We start from the raw sequence: 11,540 nt of genomic DNA, 5'->3' as shown, positions 1-11,540 counted from the left end.
AACGTAACCTGAAGAAACAGGAAGCGGCGTAAAGTCTCTTCAAAATAAAAGCCTAACAGCAGTACGTCATTTCTAAATAACTTTAATTAGAAATGTGCTGTATTTTAGGCACCTGAACCACCTTTATCTGCAATAAGTTCTGCTTTTATCCGTCCTTAACATCAGTTTGAAGGAATCAAATGTAGCTTACTCCTCTTTACAGCACTACTATTTTAAAATGATAACCTGTAATCCCTTTGAGGAAAAGAGTTGGCTCCCAAAATTGCAGAGATTAAATGACAAACTGAATTTGCACCAGATGATCTTCAAAAATGTTTAAAATGTTTGATGCTGGTATTCTGTTTTCGTCGTATGCCTACTTAAGTTGTTTTATTCGCAATGTTTGCCCACCTCAACCAGTGATGTTGGTGCCCAATGTGCCCTTGCCAGTCAACATTTACAAGTTCTGGGTGAACAGAACAAAAGTCCAAGTCTGGGTTGCTAAAATGCTCCTGATTTGTCTCAGAAGTCAGATCTCTGGGATCTGGGAATTACATCAGACTCAACTTGGGTGCATTATAGCTGCCAATGACTGGGATTTTCTAATCATTGAAGTCCTAACTACTGAAGACAACAGAGGATGCAAGAAACCTAGGTGTCGATTTTGACTTAGATCTAAATTTGAACAATCACATAAAGTCTGTTCCTAAATCAGCTTACCACAATAAAAGGTTTCCTGACTAAACAGGACATGGAAAATACAGGTGCATGCTTATTTTCAGGTTCGATTATTGTAATAGGGTCTTTACCACTCAAGTCTTGCCTCAATTACTAGATTCAATATGAGCCAATAATAGTGTATTTGTCTCCACCTCTTGTGTTCAAGCAAAGAAGGAGCAGGTTTTATAACACCATATGGGTCGTTGGCTCATAAAGACACTGAAAGCAGGACAAATTAATAGTTGCAAATGTCATTAAATTTTATGAGCACAGCAGCCATATTGGGTTTTGAACTTGGGACGGTTCAAAGATTTGATTAATACAGCATTAGTTTGAATGTCAAAGGCTCCTGACAATCTCTGAGTTTAAATTCAATATGGTTGCTGTGCATATAAAATATAGAGGGAATAAGCTGGAGATAAACCAGGTCAGCTGAACATATATAGCTCTGTTTGTAAACATGTTCCCTAAGTGGTTGAAGACATAAAATTCAGAGAACTGAATTGTAATTGAATTACATTGCTTTAACCTGGTCACTGACTTTAACAATTAGCAAATTATTCTAGTTTTTTTGCTGATGCAGATTTAACTCCTCGCTGCTCTTTGTTGTTTCATGGGATAGTGTAGTTTTCAGTGACTTTTTTCCATTTTGAGTTCTTTTTGGTTTTCTTCTTGGGTCTTCAAGTTTAAGTTTTTGTTAATGTTTTTCTGCCTTGGTATTGTTCAAACACAGAACTGATCAATGAATTATGTCAACTTCTGCTGTTAGTGGCTAATTATTACAGAAATTTAGTTGGATTTGCAGCACTTGTCTGGTACTTGCCAGTTCCATTTCCCATGTAATAAGTTTGAATGCACTTTATTTTTTCAACAAAGAACTTCACATTTAGGTTATTTTTGGTAAACAGATTTTAGATGCTGTGATGAAAGGTGGTTTTAGGAGTTGTGAAAAAGTGAATCAGAATAAAATGAGATGCTATGGCTACCACCATTCAACACAATTAGGGCTTGTTTACAAGTGTTATAATAAAGACCTACAATTTTAAGTCAGATCTTTTTTAATTCAGATATATCGAGGAATTACTATAATATTCTCACTTTAAAACACATTTAATCACAGTAAAAACACAACAACTGTTCTTTCAATGTAAAACCTCTACAAACATCATAAAAGAGTTATTTATGTCCTAATGTTAATTTCTTTTAATCTTTTCATTAGTCATTTAGGTCAGGGATGTTGACTTCCAGTCAGCAAGGGCCGGTGCCCTGCAGGTTTTAGATGTGCTTTGCTCATTCAAATGGCTGAATTTCCTCTTCAGCAAGTCACCAGCCTCTGCTGAGGAAGATTAGTTAGCTATATATTTGATTCAGAGAACATCTAGAACATGCAGGACACCGAGCCCTAAAGGCTGGCTCTGGAGACCACTGATTTAATACTATAATTTGGATGTAGTCTGTGCTGCATTGTTGCTCAGGTGAGTTCTTAAGAAATCCTGGATCTTCTGCCACAGGTGGAGCTCAGCTGCAGCGTGAGCTCGAGGCTCTCCACCCCACACCACTGGAAACCTGAGCATTCCATGTAAAGCAGAGGGGCAGTGTGGCCCATAAGGTGGCTCCAGTAAATGTCCAGCTGCAGGGTAAGTTATGTTCTCAAAGTTCTTCTTCCCATGATGCTTCAGTCGACCCACCATGTCATCCAGGTAGCCCTTGCTGTCCCAGTTGAGGTCATCCTCAGAGGCCACAAAGAGAAAATGTCCATCAGCTTGTTCAATGGGAACAACACTACCCTTGTTCTCCTCAGCTAGTGGGTTATTAACAGCGTACTTGATGATGTTAGCTCCAGACTCAGTGGGAACCACCTTACCGAAGTTAAACATCAGCGGTGAGAGGATCTCCCGCTCCTTATAGTAGAGGGGAATGCCGATGTTGGCGCTGCAGCCGTTAATCCACACCACAGCTTCAACTCCTGGCACAAAAGCAGCAAGTGAAAGAGCAATGTCGCCCCCCTTTGATCGGGATATTACTCCAACTCCTTTACTGCTCACCTGCAAAAAACATAACAATAAAAAATATTAAATTAATCAGATAAATTTAGATAAATATCTATTTCACCAATTTAAAAAATAAATTATTTTATCAGAAAATGCAATTACTACTTATTTTGAGAAGGACATTTAATGCAGACTGATTTTGGTCATTCAAAACAAAAGTAGAAATCTTTGACATCACAGCATGTTTTGGGTTTCTGTCAAAATAGTAATTTCTTTAACATGTTTTTTTTAAGTATACAATTAAGCCCAAAATGATTCTTTGGCAGATTAAGATAAAAAATTAATTTCATTTAGCCAACAGGTTTGTTTCAGGCATCTCACAAAAGACAACAAAACTATATAAAATAAGTATTTATCTAGAAAATATTTAACATTACCTAAATCTGAATCTGCCCGGGGTATGAATAATTTGGACAGACTAATGGACAACTCAATATATCTACTCAAGGTAAGGTCTTAGATGTTGAGTGTTTTCTAAATTCCTGTTTGTTGAAAGTGAAGTGGTTTTACGCAAACTAGCAGGTTGGACATTTCTCATCACCTTAGGCTGGCTTTGCAAGAACTGCAGCGCTTCTTCAAAGTCATCCAGGTTCATCCTTTCTAGATTGGGTTTGTGAATGAAAACGGGTAAAGCAAGAACTACAAAGCCTTTGTTTGCCAGCAGAGAGGCTCTTTTCTCTGACATGAAGGTGCACAGATCCAAAACAGCAGGAAACGGACCCTCCCCTGAGACCAATAAGACAAAAAGGATGTTAAATACAAATTTTTAATAGATAAAAGTTTCTTTATCTATAATAAACTTTCAGGTTTGCACTTCAGAGACAATTTTAAATTGACCCTTGATGCATTAATTGACTCATCTCAGCATGCTTTAAGCTCTTCGTAGTGGTTTTGCTGAGAAACCAGTATGTCTGCAGTGAAAATATATATAAAATTGTTTGGGTTCTGATAAATAGATACAGTTAATTAAAATACTCCACGAGCCCTTAATCAGGGAATACCTGGAGGAGTAAAGAGGACTCCTTGAACATTGCCCTCTTTGACAGGAACTCGCCTGACCCCGTCACCCATCAGAAGCCTCTCATTGGTCGCCTCTGCCAGCATCCTGCCCTCCTCCTCGTGCACAGAGAAATTCACCATGAAAGGTTCTAACGCTTTATTCTTATAAAAGTATTTGTGCAAGTCATCTGCCTTCAGCGACCTGAGCAGACCCATGGGGTCAACACCAACGTAGTTTCCACTGAGCGAGGGGTCTCTGTTCAGGTCAATCTCCCCTCTGCCATCGGCCCTGTAGCTGGCCGAGGAATTAAACAACACTCCTCTCTCGTCAGTGGATCTGGCTCTCAAAGTGACCAACTGCTTGGACCTCAGTCCGGCCACCTTCACCTGAATGGGCTCGTCGAATAAACACCTGGCGCTGGGCAGCAGCCTCAGCCTGATTTGGGCTGACATACTTTCTGAAATTAAACCAGAACAGATTTTCAGAATGACATCAAATAAAAGCTTTAAGTTATGGTGGGTAATATAATAAATAATGGCAAGAAGGGAAAGGAAAGAACATAATATCTCATTTATAATTCAGAGCTGGATTATAGAGGAATTTATTGTTAATACTGCAAAGTCTATAAAAAAATTATGTGGCAAATTACATCAAGTACATTAAATAAAATGGCACTCAGTATATCATAATTTTAAAGTCCTAATTATGAACCAGGAAGTTATTCCCTTGAAGTCAAGTCAAGTCAATTTATATAGTTTTTTTTATGAGTTATAAATTAAAATCCTAACTTTAAAAATGAGAAGTCTGCAAAAGGGGAATTGTTTTACATTTTATACACAATTTGGACTTTTAAATACATAAGTAAGTCCAAAAAATTCTGAATGTTGCCTTTCAAAGTCATAATAATAAGATAAAAAGCCTTTTTTTTTATCCAAGTCAGTTCTGAGACAAGTTATTCTCATGACCCAAACCCAAATATGTAAAATAAAAAGAATTATAAGTTACAACAAGATAATTTTACCCTTTTAAAGTCAAAGTTCTGAAAAACCGCAAATCATCAATTAAAAAAGTCATAATTTCCATTTCATAGTTAGATTTATGCCATCCAAAGTAATTATTATGACAAATAAAGTCCTATTAATAAGATTAAATGCCGTGCAAGTCTCAGACATGACGCATGATTTTGGGTTTTAAAAATAATTAGATTCAAATCATCATTTTGGCATTCAAGTGCTGGAAATGAACTTTAAAATTTGACAAACTTCGATAAACCTTCAGCAGTTTTATGTGTGATCTATGCATTAAAACTGCAATAAACACAGGAAACTGGGACAACCACATGCCCTGAAACACCAGTAAAAATAGGTTAAAGGTCAGCGGTAACCAGACCGAACTTCTGTTGCTAGAACCTTCACCACAATACAAGGTGAATGTTTTTATATCTGCTGTCCGTTAATGAATAACAGTACTGTAAGTGTATGTCTAGAGAAAATTGTATGAATTAAAAGTTATTTATAACAGCAACACATAATCCACATGGTGTACAAACTGCGTACAGAAATCAGTAGTTTTGTTCACTGTATTTAAAGCCGAATCATTAATGAAAAACAGGCAACTTTTCTTTTTTTTTATTATTGTGTGGCTCTTGAATAGATAAGAATAACTTGAGCGCTTCTCGGCTCTACAGATCTTCTTTCTACTTCGAAGCCGTTTTCAGTGATAAACGTATGAAGTGTTTCCTTTAAACCGTGGCTACCTTTCACACTAACATTTTGTTTTAAAATGAATGTGATCCAGTTTACCGAGCAGCGGAATGTGTTCAGATATCAGGTGTCGTGACGAGGTTTATTTACACACTAGTTTAGACCCCTGCGTACATCCTTCTTCTTCTTCTTCTTTTTCTGGTGTTTAATGGCGGTTGGCATGAATCTGTAGGTGCGCATTACCGCCACCACTGGTATGGAGTGTGGTTCAACATGGATTAATATCTTGTATACTCAAATTCTATTAAATCATTTTTGTTCTTTTTAGGAATCTTAAAATAATTTGTATATGTTTGCTCCCTATTGTCTTTTGTAATGAATCTATTAAGCTAAACTTTTCTTTAATCCTTTCAAATTCTCTCTTCATGCTTCTTCTTTCAGCTCATATTTCTGACAATCCATAAAAATATGTTGAATTGTTTCATCCATCCCACAGTGGTCACATTGTCCTGTATTATGTTTATGTATTTTAAAAAGTGTATAATTAAGTCCTGTATGTCCTAATCTTAATCTTATTATCCATTCCTCCTTTCTATTCCTTCTTCCAGTTCTTTTTTCACAGACTGCCTTTTTGATCCTATAAAACTATGTTCCTTTTCTTTCTCCATCCCACCTTTTCAACATTCATCCTTTAATTTTTGTTTGATGATGCTCTTTGCCTCTGATTTACTTAAATATACTGTAAAATTAATATGATTTTTGTTGCCTTCTTAGCCATCTTATCTGCCATCTCATTTCCTTTAACTCCAATATGTGCTGGAACCCATAAAAATACTATTGATAAACCCATCATTTGTAGTCTGAATAAAGTTTGCTGTATTTCTAGTAGAATGTCTGGCCTGCTGTCTGAATGGTTATATTTTAAACTCAATAATACTGAGCTTGAATCTGAACAAATTATTGTTTTTAAAGGTTTCATGTCTTCCATCCTGTACTGCTAAAAGTATTGCTAATATTTCTCCTGTGTATACTGATAAACCATTTGTGATTTGTTTTCCTATTTTTATTGAAATTCCGGTACTATGAATGCTATTCCTATTTTGTCATTTATTTTCGATGCATCTGTATAAATCTGAAGGTATTGATAATAATTATTAACATATTCCTGTACTATATTTAACTCTAATATACATGTTCTTTTCTTTTTTTCCATTAAAGACATATCTACCTGTGCTTCTGGTAAGATCCAGTGTGGTACAACAGCTAGTGGCATTATCAGACTTATTACTATATTTTGTATATGAAACGTTTCTGTTATTTTTTTAATGATCCATCCAGAAACATGTGTCTTATTTAATTTTTTCCCAGCATGGCTTCAAGATGTTTCGTGTTGGATGACCCGGGTTATTGCCTTGTAAATTTATCCAGTGATTTATTGTTAATTGTGTTCTCCTCAAATCTAACGGCATTTCTCCCATTTCTACTTCAAGTGCTGCTGTTGGGGTTGTTTTGAAAGCTCCTGTACAAAGTCTTAATGCTTGATGTTATATCATATCTCATTTTTCCAGATGTGTTTTTGCTGCTGAACCATATATAATACTTCCATAATCTATATTTGATCTGATCAATCCTGTGTAAATGTGTTTTAAAGCTCCTCTGTCTGCTCCCCAGTCACTGCCAGACAAACATCTCCTAATATTTAATACTTTCTTACATTTATCTATTATTTTCTGAATATGTATATCCATAGGATATCAAACCATATTCCTAAAAGTTTTATACATTTAACTTGTTCTAATTCTTGATTATATAATTTAAATTTTATTTCTTCTCATTTTTATAGGAACATTCACTGTAATAAGGCTTAAAGAGGCAGGTTTTCTACCCCCATAAGAACACCCTCCTCCATTTCCTTCTGGTCGATCCCTTCTTATACTACCATACCCTCTAATAACAAAATCTAATGTTGGTTTTAACCATGTCTCCTGTACACAAATCACCTCTGGTTTCTCTTCAAGTTTATTAATATATCCTTTCAGTTCCTGTCCATTAGCTATCAGACTTCTAGCATTCCACTGTAGTTTCTCATATGTTATCAGCTGATGTTCCTGGTCTCCCCTCCGTTTCCAACCACTTATTGATGTTCTCCCAAGAACCCTCTGAAACCCAGAAATTTTTCTGCTCCTCTCACAATTATTTAAATTTTCTCAGTTTTATGTTTGGCCTGGTCAGTGTAATTGATGACGTAAGCAATGAATAGTATTAATTTCTCTACCGATAACTCAATATTCTCCTCTGTTTGCAGTTTTTGAGGAATTTGTCTCTCTTTTTCTTCCGCCTCTCTTACCTTTTATCCTTTCACACTTTTGACTGCTTCTGCATAACTTGTGTTTTTGCTCACCTTAAAATGTTGGATTTCCTTTGCTGTTTTTCTCCCCTCACACCCTCCACATGTAACTCTACGTTGACCTCCACAGTTACAACATTTTCTTGCACTTCTTTACAGTCTTCTATCTTGTGATCTTCTCCACACTTTGCACACCTCTGCTTTCCTTTGCAAACTGCTGCTTTGTGTCCATTTCTCTGGCATTTGTAACATCTAAGTGGTGGAGGGATGTATGGTCTTACTGGGAAGCTCAAGAATCCTATTTTTATGTTTTCTGGCAAGATTGTTTCTGCAAATTCAATCAGAACTGACATACTTCCTACTCTTTCTCCGTTAACAGTTTTTGATAATCTCTTCAGCGAGTTCACTTTTGCACCAGTAATGCTTCTTTTTATTTTGTCTAAATCTTCGTCCAGATGGAAACCAAAAATCTTCCCCGGATTGATTTATTTTCTCCTAAGATCTTTCTCTCTACAACCATTTTTTCCCAATGCTTTCTACATGTAAAGCCTTAATTTTTTGTTCTTCACTTTTACACGTCACTAATAAGTTTCCGTCTCTTAATACTTTCACCATTTCTACATCACCTATTTTCTTTTTTATTTCTCTAGAAATCACTATTGGGCTCAGGTTATTGTGCTCATCCTCATTCCTTAATTTTATTATTATTTTAAATTCTTCCTTCAGTATTTTCCTTCTAACTATTCTCTCTTTGTCCGAGCTGCTTCCTTCCAACTCTCGCTTGTTACCCTGACTTTCAAACATCCCTCCTTCCTCCTTTTTCCCACGTCCTCTTCCTCTCCCCCTACCTACCGGTGTCCATCCCTCAAAATCCATATCTTCCCCTTCTCCTGCCTGTCCTTCCATCCGAACCATTCACATACCAGTTTATGCCTTATTCCGCCGTTTCCAATATGAAAGCAAGTTTATCCAGTAAGACAAAAGAAAGCTGGATCGAGCTTGTCAAGTTTCCTCCGAGCAGTAGCCACAGACCAATAAACCAGGTAAAACCCCGTGCCTTTCCACCCTGCGTACATCCTGAGGAACTACTGGAACAATAATGGCTCAAAATGATCGGATTGCTCAGAAAACACCTTTGGCCTGAAGTAGAGCTGAGGCTGCAGTTCTGGCTTTCTCATCTAACTATGAACACACTCCTAAACCTTGCGGAAGATGTTTTCAGAACAGGTAGAGTTGCTGTTGGGTCCATCAACAAATTGGACCTTATAGATTAAGAATAAGATGTCATCAAAGTTCATGTACATGTAGACAGACAAATACTTGTGGCAATATAGTGTGTATATGACACCTTTATACAATATAAAGAGGTCAGCATACAGCTCGTATAACAGTGTAAATTTGCAGTTCCCTCAAAATAATTCAAAACACACTCATTGTCTGCTTTCAACAAAAGTGAGTACACCCCAAGTGTTTTAAATGGGACATATCATGTAAAATGTGCTTTTTTTGGCCTTTAAATACATTTTGTAGTGTACTCGGAGTCTGTAGGAGTGCAGAAAAGTTGAATTTAGTCTCTCCGGGTGCTGTGGAGATTTCTTTATACTCTGTTTGGGTCATATTTTTCAGTCCGTTCAGTTTTCTCTCTCATCTGTTACGTTTTTCCAATTGTTACGTCACAGTATTTGCTGCGCAACAACTAAACAAGGTGATCAATTTTTCAAGGATAAGTGCCTTCAGCAACCTCCGACAGTATCAAGAAGGATTTGCTGAAAGACTTCATCTGATTAAGGGGTCAGTTCCTTCTATCTATGGAAGCGATGGACTAGGCAAAGCGGTAAGCTGCAAATAACGCTAAAATGAGAACAAACTTTATTTTAGACATAGTTTTATTGCGTGTTGATATGACGTCCTGGCCATTGTTCTGATAGCAGTAGTGTCGTGCCTTCTGCTTATGTTAGCGCTGTGTGCTGCTTTTAGCTCCTTGAGGACAGAACCGTACTGCTTGTTTTAATATTATTATTACATAAACAGTTTTGTATTGTTTTTGTCTTATTTCTGCGACGCTAGATAATTGTTATCAAACTACAAAAATGGCCGAATGGGTTTAAGTGCAGCACTCCTTGACCTTGAGGGTCACAGGGTGTGAAGTGGGTCAGTAGCATTTAAAGAAACGGCACCAAAACGAGTCGCTCTCACAGTACCTCAGAACAGGGGTAAAAGAGGAGCCTGTGGCTCTACAATAACAAGGAGTTCAGACCAAAGCATTGCAGCTCTACTTTATATAGACCACAACTGAATGATTTAAGGGTGAAAAGAAAGGATCTAAAAGCATCTTATGCCCCCTTTAAATTTGGTGTTATTGCTCTCACAATCTCTCATACTAGTCACTGGAGGTTCAACATGGCACCTTGTGGCAAAGAACTCTCTGAGAATCTGAAAACAAAGAATAGTCGCTATACCTAAAGATGGCGTAGGCTAAAAGTTTGCCAACACGTTGAAACTGGGCTGCAGCACAGTTGCCAAGACCATGCAGCGGTTTAACAGGACACGTTGCAGGCTTCGCCATGGTCGACCAAAGAAGTTCAGTGCGCATGCTCAGGGTCATATCCAGAGGTTGTCTTCTTAAAATAGACGTATGAGTGCTGCCTGCATTGCTGGTCTACAACTACAAATTCCCAGTGTAAGCTACAAATTGAGTTTAAAACAACTACATAGTTGTTGTTTTAACTTAATTAAAGCATATTTAAGTTAAAAACTTTCAACCACGTTTATAAAACGGCTCATATTTAATGACGTTACAACAATAAGAGAGTCAGTATCGTACCTTGGCTAATTTTCGCCCAAACCGTGTCACTTCTGTATGCTAACAAAGAACTTAAACTCCCTGTTTTTCCCAAACAACCTCAAAACCTTTGAGACACACAGAGCAGCTTCAACTACGCCCAGAAATGTGATTTAGTTCCGGAAACCATCAGGCGACCCGAACGTAACCTGAAGAAACAGGAAGCGGCGTAAAGTCTCTTTAAAATAAAAGCCTAACAGCAGTACGTCATTTCTAAATAACTTTAATTAGAAATGTGCTGTATTTTAGGCACCTGAACCACCTTTATCTGCAATAAGTTCTGCTTTTATCCGTCCTTAACATTAGTTTGAAGGAATCAAATGTAGCTTACTCCTCTTTACAGCACTACTATTTTAAAATGATAACCTGTAATCCCTTTGAGGAAAAGAGTTGGCTCCCAAAATTGCAGAGATTAAACGACAAACTGAATTTGCACCAGATGATCTTCAAAAATGTTTAAAATGTTTGATGCTGGTATTCTGTTTTCGTCGTATGCCTACTTAAGTTGTTTTATTCGCAATGTTTGCCCACCTCAACCAGTGATGTTGGTGCCCAATGTGCCCTTGCCAGTCAACATTTACAAGTTCTGGGTGAACAGAACAAAAGTCCAAGTCTGGGTTGCTAAAATGCTCCTGATTTGTCTCAGAAGTCAGATCTCTGGGATCTGGGAATTACATCAGACTCAACTTGGGTGCATTATAGCTGCCAATGACTGGGATTTTCTAATCATTGAAGTCCTAACTACTGAAGACAACAGAGGATGCAAGAAACCTAGGTGTCGATTTTGACTTAGATCTAAATTTGAACAATCACATAAAGTCTGTTCCTAAATCAGCTTACCACAATAAAAGGTTTCCTGACTAAACAGGACATGGAAAATACAGGTGCATGCTTATTT

At 37.2% G+C, this 11,540-nt stretch overlaps 1 protein-coding gene across 4 annotated transcripts; it reads right to left on the bottom strand.

Moving 5' to 3' along the window:
• Positions 1-1,542: 1,542 nt before the first annotated feature.
• Positions 1,543-10,777, bottom strand: LOC124869552 (acyl-coenzyme A thioesterase 2, mitochondrial-like). Of its 4 annotated transcripts, none has more exons than XM_047367470.1 (4): positions 10,625-10,777; positions 3,752-4,207; positions 3,292-3,476; positions 1,543-2,744 (listed from the first exon to the last, which is right to left on the bottom strand). In XM_047367470.1, exons 2-4 carry the CDS (start codon positions 4,200-4,202, stop codon positions 2,136-2,138), a joined length of 1,245 nt encoding a protein of 414 aa, XP_047223426.1. In that variant the 5' UTR covers positions 4,203-4,207; positions 10,625-10,777; the 3' UTR covers positions 1,543-2,135. The 4 variants fall into 4 exon arrangements, with proteins under 4 accessions (XP_047223426.1, XP_047223428.1, XP_047223427.1 ...); XM_047367472.1 differs by lacking the exon at positions 10,625-10,777 and adding an exon at positions 10,260-10,594; XM_047367471.1 differs by lacking the exon at positions 10,625-10,777 and adding an exon at positions 5,553-5,660.
• Between the last annotated feature and the right edge of the window lie 763 nt (positions 10,778-11,540).

The sequence above is a fragment of the Girardinichthys multiradiatus genome, chromosome 6 (genome assembly GCF_021462225.1).
Source record: "Girardinichthys multiradiatus isolate DD_20200921_A chromosome 6, DD_fGirMul_XY1, whole genome shotgun sequence".
In the NCBI taxonomy this organism is placed as follows: domain Eukaryota; kingdom Metazoa; phylum Chordata; class Actinopteri; order Cyprinodontiformes; family Goodeidae; genus Girardinichthys; species Girardinichthys multiradiatus.
This window is presented reverse-complemented; position numbering and strand designations above follow the sequence as displayed.

Bases quoted from the DNA above. Each gene is read 5' to 3' on its own strand.
- LOC124869552 (XM_047367470.1), bottom strand. From the start codon at position 4,202: ATGTCAGCCCAAATCAGGCTGAGGCTGCTGCCCAGCGCCAGGTGTTTA. The intron at 3,477-3,751 runs GTATTCCCTGAT...TATTGGTCTCAG, and splicing joins AGTCCTCTTTACTCCTCCAG to GGGAGGGTCCGTTTCCTGCT. The intron at 2,745-3,291 runs GTGATGAGAAAT...TGTTTTTTGCAG, and splicing joins TCTTGCAAAGCCAGCCTAAG to GTGAGCAGTAAAGGAGTTGG.